The sequence below is a fragment of the Bombus vosnesenskii genome, unplaced genomic scaffold (genome assembly GCF_011952255.1).
Source record: "Bombus vosnesenskii isolate JDL3184/JDL3185 unplaced genomic scaffold, Bvos_JDL3184-5_v1.1 scf7180000013267, whole genome shotgun sequence".
NCBI classification, from domain to species: domain Eukaryota; kingdom Metazoa; phylum Arthropoda; class Insecta; order Hymenoptera; family Apidae; genus Bombus; species Bombus vosnesenskii.
Window position 1 is genome coordinate 519,531 of NW_022882927.1, and position 21,692 is coordinate 541,222.

At 40.8% G+C, this 21,692-nt stretch overlaps 2 protein-coding genes across 5 annotated transcripts in view; both read left to right on the top strand.

Annotated features, from left to right (window-relative positions):
• LOC117230806 (CUGBP Elav-like family member 4) overlaps positions 1-21,692 on the top strand; it is a 535,916-nt gene that overhangs the window by 127,427 nt on the left and 386,797 nt on the right. The gene's annotated exons all lie outside the window — the stretch shown is intronic.
• On the top strand, positions 17,810-20,484 carry LOC117230807 (protein yellow-like). Its single transcript, XM_033488633.1, has 3 exons — positions 17,810-18,301; positions 19,185-19,591; positions 19,835-20,484. Exons 1-3 carry the CDS (start codon positions 17,954-17,956, stop codon positions 20,316-20,318), a joined length of 1,239 nt encoding a protein of 412 aa, XP_033344524.1. The 5' UTR covers positions 17,810-17,953; the 3' UTR covers positions 20,319-20,484.

A 21,692-nucleotide genomic window follows, 5' to 3' on the forward strand; every position in this document is an offset into this window, starting at 1 on the left:
TTCATTCATTTTCATTTCAAGTCTAAAGAAATCATTTGCATCGTATAAACACTGTGTTTCATATGCGAATGGATACCGGTATGTGGTGGAATCAGAGATTCGTCCACTAACGTAACAATCTCTTCTTTTACCAAACCTCTGTTCTTTTATCGACGCGCTTCGGCTAATTGTAACTTTTGGATGATGACGGAAAAACGATGAATGGTGAGTCTCATCATACAGATAAATGGCATTGTCGCCAAAACTCACAGTAGACAAAAGAATATCGCGTCACCGCCTCAACCCATCGGGAAAGTGGATACCATCTAGCCTCCTGCTCACGCTACGCGTTCTGAAATAGTGGTGGTTCCGTATATGGGTATATAGGGTGCGGAGTAAGTAGGGATTGCCTGTAACCATGCGGACTACGTCTAAAATCCATTCTCCGCAATTAAGTCAAGAGTCGGGATATTAATATTCGCGGATGTACGTACAAAGCGGAATAATAATTCAACGCCAAGCCAAGAGGGCGCCTATTTTCGCGAGCTGCAGCATCGCTCAAGTTGCCGCCACCGATAGCGGCCACAGTAGTATTCTCGCCTTAAATTTCGGAGAAAACGAGAATTCAATTAGTTCGTATTTATAACTGCTTCCTACGCGTGTCTCATTTACCAATTCGCTTGTTAATCTTCTATCCCACGCCTCCACATTCGCTCTAACTTTACCTTTCGTTAACGTTTAACCTTGCGTGCGTAACGTGAATATACGTAGGTGTGTTTCACGTACACGCGATAATATCGTGCATAATTTAAATGTAAATATCTATACAGAGAAGTATCCAATTGGGAAGTTAGACGTTGCACGTTATATTCTGTTGATTCCACGTTATTAAAATTTTCATTGCGATAAATTAACAAATACTTTATATTTCGCGTGCGATGTATCTCTAACTTTCTTACGAAGCTTTATACGATCGCAAACTTTCAGGAACTGAACCTAACGATATACGGTTTTGAGAACAAACGATTAATCGCTTATGAGATGTTTAACATTGAAATTACCACCTCACCGCCATCTTCTGAGATGTTAGTTCTATTATTAACTGTGTTAACACGAGCATTGGCTTGTTGTACGATTGATCCTTAAATCCTGCACCGTTCGTTACATACATAACAGGTACATAGCATGACCGGCAAGGATCGCAATTATTGTCAACGTAAGGTTGACAGGCCCCATTACTACAAGATGAGCTTCGATGTGATTCTCTGTCCTGCTTTTCAACCATCGAACACAGTATTCTTTCTTTCTCGGCAGGTTTTAATTATTTCAGACCGGGATTTAATATCGTACGATAACCATCGTCGTGTGACCGAACATTCTCACACGTGTATGTAGTGAGAGCACGTCTTCCCCGGGCACATACTTCGAGGTTGGTTATTAAATTTTCACTGGGAAGCGAACAGTCTTAAATATCGATTTTAGCAGTTTTCTTTCTCCTTCTTTTCTCTTTCTCTCTCTCTCTCTCTCTCTCTCTCCGTCTCGTTCTGTCCTCTTTCCTGTCTGCCCTCCGTTCTCTCGTTTACGCTCGTTCTCTCCCTCTTTTACTCTTTCACGCGCCCTTTATGATTCTCTCTCGAAGTCTAACAACTCTTCAACGGAATATGAGATGTTAAACGACGTGACGTAGAACGCGAGGACCGTGTTTAAACGAGATAAATACGTCGCATTTTTTCAAATTTCAATCATGTCTACGAAATTAGTTCCCACCGGGATGAGAGCAAGGAGAGAATAAAAAACGAAGGAGGAACATTAATCACCCGAGAAGTTCGACGGTTACTCCGGCATGATTGTATTTGATTATAAATTTATTTTATATATTTTATGCATTTATAATGAAATTTGATCGAATTTGATCATAATCTCACGCGTTTTGTATTTAACAATAATCTTTCCTTCAAAAGTGTCGTAATATCAAAATACGATACTATAACAAAAGGAAAACCCACGATAGACACGAAGATGCAAAGTAAGGTCGGCTTTTGTTTTATCTTCGACGTGAGAACTAGGCTACGAAGAAACGGACTGGGCTAATTCGGTGTCACTGAAGCTAAGCAGATTACGTTAATAAATCCCTGTAGCAACGGGCGTCCATTGTTGCAAGATCTAGAACTGTCATTACTTAGGCAACTACCGCGCCCAAGGATTCTTTTAAATTGGACGCGACTCCAAATATGGCTCGCCACACTTGACAACCTTCGTTCTTTGTACGACGCTTATATCTTTGCTCTTCCTTTCTCTTTTTTCACGATTTTTTTTATTATTTGTGGAACTTTCATCCTCATAGAGGGAGAGAGAGAGAGACATTAAAATTGATTATTATTATAATTGATTATTAATCTTCTGAGAGCCATAAACGCGAAATATTTTATGATTTATTTTCTCCAATTTGAAGTAAAAGGATGCGTTTAGAAGAAAACGAGACAGACAAGAACAACATAACAAAATTAATCGTGAGACACAGTTCAATTTTTTTCTTTAATCTAAAGACCGATAAAAAGTAGGAAGCGGAAGACAAGCCGTACTTTGATGCAGGTCAACGAGTAATGTTTATAACGAGCGAATTTGTTTCAAGAAGGTACGTATTTCAGATCGGGAATCAGGATTTTGCTTAGCCTTATTTAAAGCTAGCTTTAAAATTACCATGACAGTATTAATTAATGATTTAAAGAACATTTAAATATTCGAACGTAAGAACTTGCGAATAAGAAATGAGGACTGATTACGATGTATTATTAAACCTTGTTACCTCGTTACCTTGTATCTTATTACCTTAGCATGTTTTCTCATATGTTGTTAGCGTACAGAAGGACGTATCGATTAAAATAATTAAAAAGCAATTAAATTATCATTGAAATTGCAAGAAACAGATAGGTATTTTTAGAACATTTGTCAATAAAAGATCGAGGAAAATATTTATATACAAAAAATATATATATACAAACGACCGATTCTTACAAAATATTTCACATTTTATCTACTTTCGTATCATAGAGTAGATTTAATCTACTGTCGTATCATTGATCGAATAAAATATTAGACAGTTAGAGCGACCAGTTAATTTGGTTCTGACAAGCCGATTTGTCTTACTACTTGTCACGCGCGACACGTGACACTACTTAAAATTTATTTAATTTTCCTACAAGCATCTCAACCGAAACACGTTCTATACGCTATCTATCTGTGGAACACAAGCTATATTAGTTGTTAAGATTTGGTAGGAGATTTGATCGCGGGTCTTTCAATGGGAGCATTATCGTGCACTTCGGACCATCAAAATACACATCAGTTTCGTGTGTACCGCACAATGGACACGCTGCTGCCGTCAGTCCGTACAACTCAGAGCCATCTAGCAATGCTGCGCAATCGACTAACTGTCAATCGATCGGCCCGGATTAAGATAATTTTGTTATCGGCCAGTAGACCAGCCTCGGTATCCGTCAGCCAACGAGGCCGGGTTTCCGATGAACGTTCGATGGCTGACGTAACATTTTATTCGAGCAGGCTAAAAGCACATTGTTCAACGCGAGCCCGCTGTTTCCATGTAAGCGAAATATTTCCGACCACTTAAGCGCGTACGTCTACCAGCCGGACGGCTTTTGCCTTTTTTCTCTGCCGTTCAACAAAAATTTCATTCGTAAAGGATATTTTTGATCGCGAAGCAAAATTCAAATACACGCAAAACGAATGGAAATTTTCCGCAGATCTTTAATCTTCCTGACGTATTTATTTTTGGTGAAAACGTCTCATAATATCGCACATGGTTCTTTGCTACGTATTTGGTCTTTTTACATTTCTCGATTGTACGATGTTAAATTATTCGCTAAATAATACCAATTCATAATACTAATTACGTTGTTTAGTTTGAAACTTCTGGGATTCTAATTTGTTCGACTGTCGCGAATTTCCTATTACGAAGGCAACTAAGTTTCACTCCAGCAAGTCATAAAGGGCGTTATCATAATCACGCTAGTACGATTGGAAATTAGAGTCTGCGGGGATGTTCAATTTTATCGGCATCCATATCAGCAGGAGATCGCGAACAGGGAGCGAGAGAAACGACAGGAAGAGATGAGGAAGGGTAACCGAGAACGTTTGCTACGTCAACCATGCGGAAACTCTGTGGCGAAATTTGGGTCAGCATCATGGAACGAAAACGATCGTCAATTTTTTTGGTTTCTTTGCATTGTCGCTCGAATCTCTTCTCTGATCTATGGAACCCTGTTTTCGCTAACTCGACATCGTCTTCCTCGTCGAACTCTGGTGTCCTCGTTAACGGAAAAGAATCATTCTTTAGGGTGAATGATTCGATTTGTCTGGAAGAAATCCTAGATTGATCGTCGAAGACTTTCATACTCTGCTTATATATCCAATATATCATATTATGTAACAATATCGGCAACGAAAGTATTATCTTATCTAAATTGTATATTCTGCACCTAGTGAGTCGCACAATGTTTCTTTTCTTCGTTTTAATCTCCAAACATTGCTTATATAGCTTCTTTAATATTAATTACAGATTATATTTTAATCGAAATTTTCAAAATTTCAGTTGCAGTTTCATTGGTAGATTGTTTAATTTTAAGCGAAACCTGAAACCTGTACTTGGAATTTTTCCTCTATCAACAAGTGTTCTTCCATCCGTAGCACCGAGTATTCCTCGTCTTCTTGCAAGTGCTTTAGTAAGTGACAAGCCTCGTTTGTCTAATAAATAGCTGGATTTAACCATACTATACTGATATATTCTTCATCACGATTGTGAATTTTCCGTACAAATAACACACTGACATGTCGTTACATCAGCATTTTATTACGAGCTGTTATTTTGGCTAAACCTCTAGTTAGCCAAACATGCAACATGCACTTTTATTCGTTCCGCTTTCGGGCATGAAAGACGTATGTATATATATGTGTATGTATGTATGTATGTATGTATGTAGTGTACTCTCTAATCGCGTAGTAATACATCGACCTGCGGTTTAGCCTTTCCCGGAAACGTCAATATCGGCGGCCAAAGCGTTGAAGCAGATTTATTGACATGCGAGCGCAGTTCACGAGCTCCAGCTTATCAATATGCTATTTCGTTGTCTCGTCTTTCTCACTTGCCACACACCGCAGCGTACCTTGCGTAACTTTTCCATGGTAAATTCAATGTTTACCGAGACATTTCGTAATCAAGGAACAAACGCGTACGAATAATTACGCGTTGCCTTCTTTCGAGCAAGTTCATATCGATTGTGTTTTATCAACGTTCTATGAGGGCACATGGAAAAGTTAAGCAAATCGTATCGTATGTTACACTTGTAGTGCTCGTAGCTGTTACAATTAGTTTCATTGAACGAGCGACTGACAAACTCACTCCAAAGTCACTGACATATCGTTAGAGGATAACTACGTATAGTGGTACAAAAGAAAATTTCGTAAAAGAAAAATTCGCGTTGAGTCGTTCTGTTTTAGCACGCGATAGAACACAGTGGAACGAAGACGATAACGGCGAAACAAATTGAGATTGGTAAAGTTTTCTGATATCTTGCTCAAAGTTTCATATGTTTACCTCATATCGAAAAGAATTAAAAGCTCCCCGTGGTCTGCCTTGACAAAGAGGGATGCATATTGGATGAAATTCATTATTAAACGGCTCACGGTGTAGCCTGGATGTGTCACAGTGAATTTCGTCGTATTAAAGAGGACTTTTTCACCGGCACGTTCGGCAAGCCGGGACCAACCCTCCCCGTAATAACAGTGGTCGTGGCCAAGTCCCACGAGGGCGGTGAATAAGGGCCACACCGTGGACTGACTTCGTAGTAGTTAGATCGCGCAAACTTTTAGTACTCTACTCGCGTAATTTTCGAAGTTATGTCGTCGCACGGCTCGCGTAATTTCCACGGTGTATATTATAAGCCGTTCGTGACCCGACCAGCAATGTTTTTTAATTTTTCTTCTTCCCACTGGCGACTGAACGGAACGAATTTTCCCACGGGAGAATTACGCGATATCGCTATCGGGCGAGGGCGAAACCCGACGAAATCACTATCTGCTTCTTTCTTTAATTCCAACCTATCGCGAGAACGTACGATGTAAATTAATCGCGTATCGCGACGAAATATCTGCTGTTCGTCGAAAGAAATATGCGTCTCGATATTTCAACGAAGCGCTTCCAATACCAAAGTTGTCCTTATCGAGCCAATAAATATTTTTCTTCGCGCTCCGAGTAATAACTTATTTTCGGGAGACGATTAAAGCAAACGAAGTAGATAAGATTATCCTCGATGGAGTGGGGGAGGGGATAACGGGAGGACGCGGGGACAGTCTGTCGTGCCGTTCGTTTCGATTCGTGGTTTTTTCTTTTTCTCTTTCCATCTATCCCCCGGCAGTCCTCGGCCACGCAATCGTCGAGGGAATGCAGAGTCTCGCGTCGAGAACGTAGCCTCTGTTCTCTCTCAGCGGGATGCTACACACACGAGAGCGAGAAGTTGCAGAGTGGCCCTTTATTTTCATTTTCGCTGCCTTCCTCGTGGCGCTGTTCCTCCCTATATTTATCTAATAGCAGCACCCCCAGACCGCGGGCTCTTTTCCTACACCGACAACCGGTTCACCGCAGCTGCGTATAGCTCGGGTTGCGCGCACTTTGCGCCTCCATTATACGGGCAGTTTCCTTTCCCGCTCTGCCGTGTCCTCGAAATAATTAAGAGTTCATTAAGGGAAGATTGATTGCGCTGTTTAAACTTGGTCTACGCTACGGTTCAATCCCCTTCCCTCGTTCTCGTTGCTTCTTTTCTCTCTCTCTCTCTCTCGCTCTCTCTCTCTCTCTCCCCAACCGTTTCCCTTTCGTTTCTCTCTCTTTTTCTCACTTCGTACCGTCGTACGATCATACGACGTGATGAAATCCATGAATAGAGGGCCGTTGTTTATTAGCTGCCAGATATTTCTTCTCTTCCCTTTTTCGGTCTTTCGTTCTTCCGCCTGGTGCACTTCCTGCCCGCATACCTTTTTTCGATCGTCCTAACGGTTAATGGCTCCGACACAATGACTTCGAGTTTAAACGACGAAGCTTCGCCCGGGGCGACCGGCCATTTGTCAGCCGACAAACCTCACTGACATCGCTTTTTTGGCAGACCGTGCACCGGTACTCACCGAAGCTCGTTCGTTCCCTGTGAATTTTGAATTGTTCGTTTTCCTGCTTCGATCCATTGCAAGAGATTCGCGAAAAAAATGCTCGAAACAAAATTTTACCGACAATTCTGACATTTACGTTGGACAGAACGTCGCGTTACAGATCACGCTGTAAGTTTTTTCCGTCGAAAGAGCTTAAGCGTAACGTTACAAAATATACGCACATACGAAAACCGTACCGTACAGTACATGTAACGACGGGTACATGCATACGCGAGCTTTAGCAGGAACGTTCGTTTATTTCGTTGGAAAAAATACGCATATTTATTTTAACCAAACAATGTGTTGTTTGCTTTAAAACGCAGTATATTTTCTCTTTTTTTATTTTTATTTCCCGTCCCCGATATTTCGCGTATTTTCTCACCAGCTGGGAATTTAATGAAAAGGAATTTTCTACGGAGAAGAGGTCTGTCAGAGACGAGGAAACCCTCTCGTCTGTTTCCACTTTACGGGTAAGACTTGAAACGTCTGGCAAGATCTTCTTAACAATGTGAATAGTCTTGGAATTCTCGATGGTCTTTGTGCGGACGACGTCATTCGCCGTTATGAAAATAACGGCACTAGAAACGTAAAGGTCGCTACTTTCGTAGCTACCGTCGACGGGGAATTATATTGGAAATAGTTTCGAGGCAGCTATGCGGTGCCGGAAACCCTGCAGGGCCATGTCGAAACTTTCCCAGCAATACTGACATAGTTGACAGACTGCGGTATGTCGGCACAATAACAGCATATTATTTATTCAGGTTGATTCGTCGCGCTGGCAGGAAAGTTTCAATGGAAATACGAATAAATAATACGATGGTCGCGCGATGATTCCCAATAAAATGGATTCCCCTCCTTCTCCTGCGCCCTGCCCTCTCTCGTTGATTTTTTCGCTACTCTCGATGACACGAAACCAACGGAAATAACGAAAGAGATTGACGAAACGAAGCTGTTTTCAACATCGGTGGAAAACATTTCACGGGATGCTGATAAATGTAAACGAGTCGGTGACGTTTGCTAAATTGTATAGTAAATAAATATTTCTCGCGAATATTTTGATGCGTCGAATACGGATGGACGAAACCGAACGAACACTTTTTTCGCATGAATTATTCATACGATAATACGATAGAAGCCATTTTTAAATCGTTCTCATCCGTGAAAATACATTTATGCCGAATCCTAAACATATGGCTTTATCTGGTCAAAATTCTCACCTTTGGATCGACAAATTCACCAGCTAACGATATCTCCAGATTTTTATTCAATTTTTCTTCTCACAGCGCGCCTCCTTTCGATAACTATACCAGAGTCGACCGAGGTCGAATATCCAGAGCGAGCTATAATCTCGAATACGTAGTTCTCAGACTCGTTTGAATAAACACACAAAGTTTACTTCGAAGATTGTCAAGCTCGTTTGTTCGATGGTAAAAACGCTAATTCTAGAAATGGTTAACGATAAAGAAGGCACGAACGGAAATGTGTTTGAGAGAAAGATAAGAACGAATGCGATTAGTCGAGGCTGCAGCTAATCGTATCCGTCGATTCGACGCGATGTTTTCCTTTTCTACCGGCGAGGCTATTACCGGTAACGATCTCGAAGCAAATTTACGACTCATTTGCTAAAAACGACCTGTCTCCGCAGAATCTTTCTACAAATCACGCGCGTGGTAGACTGATTTAAGTGGCAAGGCTCTTCGGCCGATTTGACAATAAGATCGAAGGAGAGATTCGAAAGAAGGATAGTTACCTTCGAAGACCAGCTCCCATTACGGTTATTACTCGTCGTCCAGAGTAACAAGAACCTGGTAGATTGCCTCAAATCACCGACTGCGATCCGCCTAGCAATCAAGCTACCCCGTTTTTCTTCGTCGTGTCGATTCGAGCCTTCGTCTATAACTTAAACCACCTCCCGTTTCTTCCTCTCTTCTCTCTCCTCTCTTCGCTCCGTACCCGAAATCCATTATCGATCGTCACTCGTATAACGAACATTAAATCGATGATTACGCTAACGAGACGTTCATGCGAGACGTTTACGCTCGCCCAATGCTTTAGAATCTACAAATCGGTTTGCAGTCGCAGGCGGAGGCGAGGGCAGGAAGCAACGGCCTATTTTCAAATTTTAATATTTAATTTGCTAAAATATCGTTCGTAACGTCGTTGAAGAAGTCAACGAGAACTACTTGTATTCTTCTCGTTCCGAAGCCAACTTCCGCGTAGATTAAAAATAAAGTTTGTTTTTGCTTGGTAACGTGAAATAAACCAGCGACGCTTCCGCCGCCGTAAAATATTATTTTTATGCGAGTGGTTCCTTCTCGGAAACGAGCGAAGTAAATACCGTCGTACGAACTGTAAATTGAAAACCAAGCGGAGCAATTTCAACCAAGTTCCATCCTTCGCGTACGCGCAGCCTTTTCACCTATACGCGCGTTCTTCTCTCTCCGGACCACTTTATCTCTGTTTTTCTTTCTTTTTTTTTTTTTTTTTTTTGACCTTTCCTAGTTTTTAAACTGTGCTTGAAAGCACGAAAAGCGAGTGCCGTATCGTATTTACACAGGCACTGGCTGCTGACAGTCGAGCGACCGGGGGAAAGAGCAGTAGCCATTGTGCTCCAGTGGGTCACACGTGGAATAGCCATGGCGGCGGGTGGAGAACAAACAACTATATGCGAACTTACTCGATTAAGGACGATTGAAACGAACCCGTTTTACCGAGCCTTCTGAGCGTGGTGCGCATTGTGTCCGGTTTTACGTGCCGCACAAACGCCGTAAATCAACGTTCGAGTTACACCGAATGAAGCGTGAGAATAAACTTTGTCGTATTTACCGAATAAATCTAAAAGCGTTGGTCGCGTTTGGAGAAAAGTCTCGATGATCGTTACCGTGTGTTGATTTCGACGCCAATCTTTCGACTCGCAAAATACAGAGATATTTCTATCCCTTTCTTTCTTGGAATCTCTTAGTTACGAAGATCGCGCGGACATCGTTCAAAATTTAGTTCGTGAAATATACTCGACATGGAAGTAATAAAAATCGATGACGCGAGCGAACGCTTCGCAACGTTCCTACGTTAAACATCAACGTCGTTATTCTGCCAAATGATATTTCGAATCGTGTGGTTCTGCGTTGAGGTTTTACCTGGAGGCTTTGCAGCCTCGAATCAGACGTAATCAAACCGAATCGGTATTCGGTTGTGCGAGCGGGACATCTTACCGGCAATCGGGTTTACGAGCCCTGTACAGACACGATTGACTACGCTGATCAAAGCACGTCTGCGTTTGATAGATGCCAGCCGCGCGGTGCGAGCGTAATTCAATTCGACAGAGTTGGACGTGAGCTGTTCAATGGACATAAACTGTGTGCAAACCTGTGATTAATGTTCTCTCTATTCTTATTGTTGTCACCTTGTCAACCTATAAATAATATCATTTTCATATTCAAGGGACCTATTCAACCGGGATGTGTCCCAGAGATTGGTCGCGTAACAATAGTCAATTGGATCGGTCGGTGTACACAGAACGTGTAAGAAGGTGGTACGGAAAGGTAGAGATACGTGGACGGCATAGGAAAAATGCGCAGGACCATGGTTACAGTGATAAATCACCGTCGATCTTACTCGGGAGATCCTTTCAAAGTTCTTGTTAGCGAAACGTCGCTCTTCTGTGATACCGTGCAAAGGGGTCGTAGAAACGGTTCCAAGAGGTTAGCTATGGCAAAGATTCTATCTCGACAACGAGATGCAGTTCTTCGTACGCAACAAAACATTACAAGATTCAGGTGACGCTACGGTAATCCTACTTGACTAACATGAGCCAAGTGACGTAGCAATGTTTCGCAGCTGGAAGAAAAATTGCAGGCAACACAACGCGCCGTTGGTTCTCGGTTTTCCTCGGAAAAAGACGCGACCGGTCGTCCATACGACCAAGCACTTTCGATAATTAAAGTGCCGTGTTAGTGCCATCCACTGGCGGCACCCCTCGACGGGGAAGGTTAAACGGCTGGCTCTAATACCTTGCCTCGATTGTCCTAACAACTTCACCTCTATTTATTCTCGCGAGTTTACCGAAGCCACGACCGAGTGGAAATGCATCGGTCTGGAAACCACGGAATTCGTTTGGAAATTCAACAGCGCGCAACCGATCAAGATTCAACTTTGCAAGAACGTTTCCCCTCGATATAATACTGTTACCGTAATTTTCAAGCCGGGCAATCGATAATAGACCGATTAAACTCTTCTTTCGTCGAACGATTAATCGACGAAAGTCAGTTTCTTTGTAAGCTGTTCTTTGATCTTGCGTTTAAAGTGGTTTCTTGCGTACTTTCAATGGCCTCGTATAACTTAATTAGACTCTGTTCTTTCTTTTAAGGTATTCTCGGAAAACAAACGTCCCACGCCGACGAATCTATCCTCAATAATATATGTCAACGATAAATGTCTTTCACGGTGGTTATCGATGGATATAGATTTCCATGCATTTTATACGCCTCCAGGTGTAAACGTTTACCGGCTAGGATCGTTTCTTATGTGACCTGGTGGATTTCGCTTAACGTATATGGGTAATGTTGGTAGGATCGAAAGCGTTAGAATCGAACTAGTAAATACACCTACGTATCTATTAATCGAGAATATGGAAATCTCGTAGTAAACGGTGTACGATCGCCATTTATTTGTTTCTTTGGCCATGGAAGGTGCAACGCCTCGAATAGTAGAAAACAGAACGAATGCGAGCCACTATTCGGTATAACGACATTTTGGAATGGGATAAAAAGTTTTCCAATGAAAACTAGTTGGAAGTTATTACTTGACAAAATTACCGCGTCTCGTTGCGGCGCTTGGGTGGTGTGGAATCGGGAGCGAGCATGTTTCACCGATGAGCAGCAACAGCGGCAACAGTTCCGTCGCTGCAGCCTCCAGGTGTGCCGTTCTAACGCGCCTTTCGAAACTTAACTCGGCGAATTGTGTTATTCAAATTTCCTCCCCTTTCTGGTCGCGCCGCTATTTTTCAACGTGTTTCGCGATATCGTTTGATGCAGTGAAACTGTAGCAAGGCGGTACGAAAATCGCTTCCCCTTTTTCCTCTTTCGAATTGCGAAACCTGCTACGAAAACAAACGACTCTTTGCTTCGCATTATTCCGCCTGGCTATTTAAACCGCCGGTAATTGCTCGGGGTGAATGGAAAGAGAGGGATAGAAGGGTGGTCAGGAAGGAACGAGAAAGAGGGAGAAAGGAGGCAATTTAACGAAACGCTGGTTTTAAAGAGCGAACGCCAAGGGAAGGGGATGAAATACGGATAGAATCGAAAGAGAAAAAAATTAATTCATTAATAGAATGCGTTCGTCCATTATGCTGCCGATCGTACGAATGGTCGTGAACGTGGGCGTGTGGCCGGAGATCGGTGAAAGAGAGAGAGAGAGAGAGCGTCGTGCCAGTCGCTGTTTACACGCACGCAGACTCCGAACGTTTCATTTTCTCAGGATTAAGTAACCACCGTGGTCGTTACCTACATGCGCGGTCCGCTATTAACGGTTTAATTAGCGTAAGTTTTCATTTGTAGGATTACAACGCAGCAAACTTTCGCTTGGTGGCGGAAGAGTGGAAATGAAGGCTGGTTGGTGGGTGGTAAGAGCGGAGGAAAAAGAGAATCACTGGTTAAGGGGAGGAAAGAGCGAACGATCGTTTTTCACCGCAAACGTGGCTTATTATTGCATTTTCGCGGATTATGTCAAAGCCTCTAGTAATTTGCCGCTTACCCTTACCGTGGAAAATCGGAGGAACGTCGTTATTTAACTCGTCGTTCGAAGATTTTAAGCATCGGTTCGCAAATAGGCTAATCCTTGTAGAAAGATCAATTTATGCGCTTTCACAGTCGTTTATAATCAATTAGTCGTTTGTAATTAATCGTAGTTGGAAAGAGAAAATCCACGAAACGAAGGAAGACGCGTTGCTTTCGATCGAGGCAGATTTTGTAGCGACGACGGAGTGAAAAGTACAACTATCTCGACGATTTTCCGAGAGTAATGAGCCTCTTATTTTGTTACGTTGCCACTCGTTGCTTCGTCCTAGCTACGTAAAATTTGTTCGGGTAAGACTGTCACGTTCAGTAGGTCCAACAGACGTGCCCGTGACACCAAACTCGAGTGGATTGGTCCACGGGTCAGACACCGGAGAGAAACGAGGTGTAGCAAAAGGAAAGGGTGCCCTGTGTGCTCCCCACTCGAACTATTTATTCCGGCACAAATCGCATTACCAACTTCAACTGCAAAATTGACTTCGTCCAACTTTTACGACGCCTTCGCCTTTACGCCCCTTCGACGCCACCCGCACGGTCAGAACTTCAACTTGTACGAGGGTTTACCAAACTCAGTTTAAGAAGAAGAAGAAGAAGAACTGTTTCAACCGGAGAGAGACGCATCTTGCGGGTCTTTCTCCCTTCCGCTGTCGATATAAAATCGTACGATGCGAGAGCTTCTGCTAGAATGGCAGTTCGGAAGTTCGAACCGTCGGGAATAACGAACGGTATCGCCGTAAATTGTTCCACCTTTCTTTTCCTTTTCTTTTTCGATTAATCCTGTGCGAGAAATGTGACTGGCATACGTCTTTGAGGATACAACGACTCGATGCCCGTGCCGATGAAATTTATATGTCACAAAATTGTGAATTTATTTTACGTACGATGTTATAGTGATCCAAAGTTACTTAGTTAACTACTATTACTATACATAGAAATATATCAAAAGGACGTAGTAGGTAGTAGTTCAAATATCTATAAAACCTAATACATACAGATGCATTCTCTTTAAAAAGTTTTATTTTTACCTGTAGTTTTTGCTTCGGCAAGAACTTTGTACAAGAACTTCGAAGAAAATGAAGTTCACCATCTTACCTGCCACAAAACCCATTATGTAAAATGTTCTTTTGTGTGTAAAACGCTTAAATTTACAAAAGTTCTTTTGGTTGAAGAAATTTCGCTGAAATGTGATATATGGTATGAAATTATCTGCTTTAATTAACACTTTGAATAGAATGATTTAGACAACGATAATATGATACTCGAGTACCATATTTTTGAAATAGGTCTTTGATTGACATTTCTAGACAAGTTCTAGACAGGTTCTTCGATAATTAGACAGTTTCGACAGGACATGCGACGCAAAAATCGGTAAAAGTTAGTAACTTATTGCGTAATTCAAATTCACAACGGAAAACATTCGAATCTTATTTATTCTCATAAAAAGATATATTACATCAAAGGACACGTGTACCAAACTCAAATGCAATTTATATTTCTGATGAATGTACATCAGGAATCAATTATATTTTTTCTACATCTCGCTGGATGAAAAATTTTTACCACAATTTGTGCAACGTAACGGCAAAGAATCTTTATTGGATATTTAAATCAGTGGAAGTGAATAGAAAGAGAGAGCGAAAGAGAAAACTACGCTATTCCTACTCTTATGAAATTCTGAGAGCGATTATACTTCTATGAATTCTTCGTACACATTAAACCTTTATTGACGTTCAACGATTCCGCGATATTTATCGCAATATTCATCTCTACGCGCATTTCCTATCATAAAATTTTTCTACAACATCGGATAAAGGATTCTATCACTAGCTCGATCTTTACGATCGTAATATTTACGAAAGATTATTGTTTCCTTATTAAGTTCTCGTTCGGTATCGAAGAGTTGTTTTGGACGAACTAATTTGCATAAGTAGCTTGCAGTGTACTCATTACCCTGTGTGCGTATACCTATGTATTTGTCCTCATTCAGCGTTTCTTATTTCTTGTTAACTTCGTAGAGAGCGGGCCGTTTCACTTTTAACAAGGAAGTGCGTACTCTGCAATGTTTAATGCATCATTCATGTCTCGTTAACTGCGAAATTGAGTAATACTTTTCTGAATTCTTAATACTATATTGTTAATATCAGTATATGCTATTCTTATATTTCGTAATTATTATTATAATGCATTATCTTAAAGTATTATAACATATTATACCATATTTCTTCTATAAATTAAGTGCAATTTTTCTATATCGCGAGAACAATTACTAGAAAATTACATCGACGATTGTGCTTGTAATACCACTTGAACATGAAGTATAAATTATGATTCAGAAGTGAAGATCTCGAGTATAAAGTCATGTCCATTTGAATGATTGAAACAGGTTTATTTATAGATTAATCTAAAACAAGAATTCCTTCTGGAAATGTATCTTTATGGTACGAATATAACTGATACTCGTTGTACACTTTGCATTAGAATTGAAATTAACCACCCATTTGTCTTCTGGTTCTGCTTAATCGTGACTAGCCGGATGATTTATGATTTCCACTTCTCCTTAGCAAACACAGTTGTGCTGGCCAGATGTGGCGAAGGGTGTAAAGCGATTCAGAGTCGAAATCGAGAAGGGTTGGTGGAAAAAATTAGGTGCTGTCTGCCATGAAAAGCGTGGAGATTATGAGCGTATTGCGTGATTCGTACTTACGTACGTAACAGTTGGAAAACAGTTCTGACGTGCCAAGGTTTTCATTATCCGCGAAACGCAAGATCGACCAATCTTACATTGTCGTTTTTCTTTTTTTATGTAGTACTTCATGGATATCTGTATTAAAGGTTTGTTGCAAGTAAAACGCAATGCTCGGATCGATGATAATAATACATATTATCTGCGATATAAAAATAGTTCGCAGCGTACCCAGTAATTTGGTGAAAATAACACTGTGCAAATACAAATTAAGCGATCCGCTCGCGACACTGATCGACGCAGTGATATTTAGATATACGATCTAAAAAAGTTTTGCGAAATATCCTTTCTACATTCGTTTTAAATGGGTTAATTCAACGAGAGTTAAAATATATGTTCGCGTCTTAAAATTAGATAAAGGCGATTCTCGTTTTTTACTTTCACCGTTTATTATTATTTTTCGTATTATTTCGTTTCGAGTATCCATATACTTAGTTAAATATACGTGTGATTTTAATCCCCCGATTTCAAGTATACCTGCGGTGTATTTACATTCGTTGACGTTGCTTTTGTAGGTTGAGCTGCTGATTAAGAAATTACAACCTAGAGCAATGTTAAAGAAACGAAGGAACTTTTCTTAATCCTGTAGTTTGTGGGTTCGCAATCGATTTGCCGAACGCCAAGATGTATTCGAACACGAACGTTTTTAATAACCTTCGCCACGCTCGCAAATTTACATGAAAATAGTTGAAGCTCTATTTCAGGTGAGCGTGTACCGCTTCCAAATAGCTGATCCAGTTTCGAATCACGCAGTAGCTAATGCGTTCATGACCACATTCGGTGAGCATTCGTTATTGACGTTCCGACGCGCACACTGCCGACGGTTCTGATAGCTCGTGTTTGTATTCATCGGGAAATACAGAAAAGCCACGAAAGTAAAGTGCATCGTAGAATCACTTTTTTCACGGTAATTAAATCGATTTAGCAAAAACGTGGATTTCCAAAGATCAGCTTATCGATGTGCAAATTTATTGTCGGATTTGATACGCTTTACTTTTACTTTTATAACAACTTTACGCAAAACGCTCTGAGATGCTTTCTATCCGAGTTAACAAGGTTAAACGTCGACTGATTGACTAACAAACTGAGATGTATTCTGGTCGAGAAGTCGAGAGCTGTAATTTAGACGATAGCAAGTAAGAATATGGTCTGTGACGACGATATTAATAAGAAAATATCGATGAGTACTGGCCGTTCTCCACCAACGGTTACTCGAGTGTGGAGTAAGGATAAACCCGGTTTTTCCGTGTTTTATCGCAATGAGCGACAACCTTAAGAAACTTCCCGACTTTCAAAATGTTTGTAACAATCGACTGTAAAAAATGCTAAATTTTATGGCGGTTAGGATTATTATAGGCCTGAATTGATATGTCTTGACAGCTGGTGGCCATCTTGACCGAGAGATGAATTATGATTTATGATAACGTTACGAGCGTAACCGTTGTTATTATTTGTTATTACTGATTTTGTTTGTCATCTGACCTTGAGATAGCCTTTTCTTTATACCGATTGCATTTATTTTAAGAGTAACTAAGATATTTTATCGGCCGGTCAGAATACAATTTTTTCTTAAAAAAGGAAAAAGCAAACTAAAAGTAAATACCGAAAAATATGTTGTATGCGTGTTTTAGGAAAAGTCAGAGATTATGAAGCGATATGGTAACGTTTAAATATGGTTAAATTTGTGTAAAAGTTTGAAAGCGGTCAATTTGAGCAGCACTGGTAGGTTTAGTGTTAAGCAACTTTCGATCGGCTGAACCAACATAGCGTCTTGAACGTATGATTTAACGTTATGCTTGTTATATTTGTTAGTATTAAAAATCTCTTAACCGCAAGATCGACTTCTTGATTTTGTAGTATAGCAAGTACCTATGCAGAGAGCAACGACCTTGCGCCTACTAATAAGACTGCATATGTAATACCCCTTATTCACTTTCTATTATCTAGTAATATATCCAGATAGTTGATATCGTAAGCCGCGTTAAACAGTCTCGTAATATTCAGTTCAAGGTTAACCACGCCATCAAGCCGTATGAACAGGGAAAGTAACTGGTTTCGATGGTAGTAATGCCACTGTCAAGAATATGTCTGCGCTGCTCTGTGAGGCAGTGTACTTTGGATCGCGAAACCGATCGAAGCCACGAACATTCTAGTCTACGAGTTTCCGAGTGGAGCATATGTTGTTCATATGTCACGACGAAGGCTTCAGTTTCTTGTGTAATTCGCGATGGTTCGATCGTTCAGTTTTATCTTGATTCTTGGATTCTTGTATCGTGCAACAGGCGAAGGACTAGAAGTTGCTTTTCAATGGAAATATTTGGATTGGACCTGGCCGAATGTTCATTTGACGGGAAGAAATCAGACGCTGGGTAACGCGTTTACCCAGGATGTGGACATCGATAGATATGGTCGTGTGTTCGTAACAAGTCCTCAGTGGTTGGATGGTGTACCGATTAGCTTGTCGTTGGTAACGACTGCCTCTGGTTTCGGTGGTCCTTTACTGATCCCGTATCCCGATTGGACCTGGCACACGCCATACAGTTGTGACAGCATAATATCTGTGTATAGGTTGGCGGTAAATATCACGATAAGTGTAATTGCTGCAAAGGTTTTCAGGTTTACCAGTGAAATGGCATTTTAATAAATTCAGACGAAAATTCTTCGAATGAACAACTCTTGGTAGAAGCCTTTACTTCTCTCAAGATTGTCCGTTGAGTTATTGTGTACGCTAAAATAATTCAAACAGCTCTTGTTACGATAAATTTATTAATACCTTTATTTAAATTTCGTAGAGATATGGGGTGGCATATAAAGATTTCTAAGCAGCTATATTTAGTAACGTCTACGTTTGACAATTATATGGAAAATCACAAAATAGATGCATAGAAATTTTTGTATGGCATTGTAACTCCACTAAGTGATACGAGGTAGAATTTTCTTTTGACGATATTACTGATTACAAGTTTGGTAGAGCGTTAAAAATTTGGCAATTCGCGAGGATAATAGAAGAATTTGCACGAATTACCTCTAAATGAACGCGTTTAAAATATTCTACGATTAAAAGTTATACACGACGTTTAACATTCTTCTATAAATATTTCATAATCGGATGATAAATGCAATAAAACGTTTATTTCACGTGTATAACGGAGATGTGTCTTTTCCTACGTAATCTTTCAAATCAAAAAAGATCGTAAAAGAGATCGAAAGATCGTACACACGCATAAATATTAAATGAAAATATGTAGATATATCATTATGTTAATGTAGACGTGAAAATAGTAAACGTGTAGGAAATTTACACGTTGGAATATTCGACTATGGGAATTACTTCTTTTTTATTTTATAATTCTATTAATACGATTTTAAGATATGCTTACCATTAGAGTTAATCGCAACTCAACGTGTTAAAAGTCGTGGAAGATTATATTAAAGGTAGCAACGAAATCACTGTACAGATAGACGAATGCAATCGTTTGTGGGTTGTGGATACTGGACGCATCGGAGGAAATGCTGTTTGTCCTTCGAAAATATTGATCTTCGATCTTGCGAACGATCAGTTGGTCCATAAATACGTGGTTCCGGGTGATCAAGTGCTGTACGGGAAGGCAGCATTAGTTACGCCAATCGTCGATGTCGGAAAAACATGTTTCGATACTTATCTGTACGTGGCGGATGTGGATCAAAATGGCCTACTGATTTATGACTTATATCACGATTATTCATGGCGAGTAAACAACACGCGTGGCAATGCTTTTGGCCCGGATGACGATGCCATGAACATTACGATCGCTGGAGAATCGTTCGATTTAACGGATGGTACTCTCGGAATGTCATTGTCGCCAATTGGATTTTTCGACAAAAGGTATCGATTTTATTATTCGTGTTCTAGAACAAGTTTTACAAACATTTAAAGTAATCTCGGAAAATGAATCCTATTAAAACACTATGCAATATATTCTATTCCTTAACTCAACGTGAGTTGATCGAAGAACGAGGAAAGTAGAAATATACAGATAAATGGAAGTCGATGAAAAATTGTCAAAGATTATGTCCGATGCTTGTTTTATATTCAACAGAAATTCGTCACACGTTATACAATTTCCAGGTATCTTTACTTCAATTCGTTGGCCAGCTATCGACAAAAGTTTACGAATACCTACTCTTTAAAGGAAAGTAAATACAGCGAACCAATAGTGTTCGAATCGAACTATAAGCGAGCAAGCCAAGCGGGTGTTCAAGCAACGTCGCGAAGAGGCGTAATATTTTTCCAATTAGTCCAATTAACGGCAGTCGCTTGCTGGAACATTGAGAAACCATTTACACCGGAAAACGTCGTGGTAATTGCTCAAGATGAGGAGACGCTGCAGTACGTGAGTGGCATTAAAGTAATTAGAAACAGACGGGGCGAAGAAGAGTTGTGGTTCAACACAAACAGGTTACAAAAGACGATAAACATGACCCTGAAACCTACTGAAACGAATTTCCGTATAATCAGAGGGAAAGTCGATGATATTATCAGAGGGACGAATTGCGAGCCTTCTGGCATAAAACACAGATTTCCGGATACCAACTTCTGGCACCGGATATGAATCGAATAAATTGCATTATCCCAATCAAATTCAATTCACCAGATCCTACCTACGTATCCTTTCGTATGATCGCAAAATCATACGAGCGATAAAGTGTACTTCTCATCTGTAATGTAACTTAATCACAAATAGGGAACATATAAGTAAAATTTTTATTCGAACAAGACAATTTATTTCTCTCACGTGTATACATTATGTGACAGTGATATATTTATATATTCTCTTATACAATTATCGACCAATTTTTTATATAAAATATACTTTCAGAATCTGACAACTGTCAATTGTTTTGCATAACCGAGACAGCTGCTTTTGTTAACTTTTCGATAATGATCACTTTTTTTTTTCGTCAAAGATCAGGAATGTCTAGACACCGGGAATTATTCAACTAGCTCGAAGAGAGAGTAAGCGACGAGTGTAGGAGAGGGATTCTGCGAATGACAGTTAGTGTGTAGCAATTTAGTTAACCGTTTCATCGCTGCCTTTTGAGATGTAACGAGGCCTGTCCATGACAGAGCGTCACTAGAAAGCTGAATGTTTCGATAGTATAGTCAGCTGGTCGCGGCACGAGCGCAACGCGACGGAGACAGAGAGGTGTGCGGTGAGTGATACGGCCGCAAGTTTTTCTGGACAAGAAAATCGATACGATGCCTTTTTCTCGGCGGCGCGGCGAATTCAGGAAGTTTTATCAGCCTTTTGGGTATCACAAGCCCGAAGCAGGAGACGGAGGCGCAAAAGGCGGAGGGAGGAGGAGATTGGTTGAGATAAATGCGCATTCACGAGGAATTGTTCGCGTTACTGCCGCGGCACCCTTGGGATACCAATAGGGCGCGCAATGCCGGGAAATTCGTGTCACCTACTTCTCTTTCTACGGCGCAGTTCGGCGTGTGACTAATGGCGGCATATTCATGGCACAGCTTCGCCTCTCTAGCTCCCCTCAACACTACCCGATCCCACACCCCTTGCGAAGCTCTGGCAGTTAACCTCAGACAACCCCTTCGTCGCGATAATATATGGCTGCCCTTAAATTTTCGTTCCCCTTCGATTCCTCCCTTTCCGACCCCGGCATCGGCCTACTCCGACACGTATGCTGGAAAACCTGCACCTTCGCTCGCTTTGCCGTTGATAACCGATCTAGCTCGACCCCGAGGCCGTTCCAGAAAGAACGTTCGCGTCGAAAACGTTTGCGAAACTCCTTTTTTATCTTTCCTCGATTTCGTTAATAAACGACGCTGCAAAACGCCTGACTTACGACAACCTTCGTAAAAACACAATACGCCTCCCGATCTCTTCGTAACGTCCCTTTTACGTATTTTCATAAAGTAGAGGAAATCTATATCGTGGCTCGATAAGTTCATCGCGATATCGAGGTAT

Bases quoted from the DNA above. Each gene is read 5' to 3' on its own strand.
- LOC117230807 (XM_033488633.1), top strand. From the start codon at position 17,954: ATGGTTCGATCGTTCAGTTTTATCTTGATTCTTGGATTCTTGTATCGT. The intron at 18,302-19,184 runs GTAAATATCACG...ATCACTGTACAG, and splicing joins TATCTGTGTATAGGTTGGCG to ATAGACGAATGCAATCGTTT. The intron at 19,592-19,834 runs GTATCGATTTTA...TACAATTTCCAG, and splicing joins ATTGGATTTTTCGACAAAAG to GTATCTTTACTTCAATTCGT.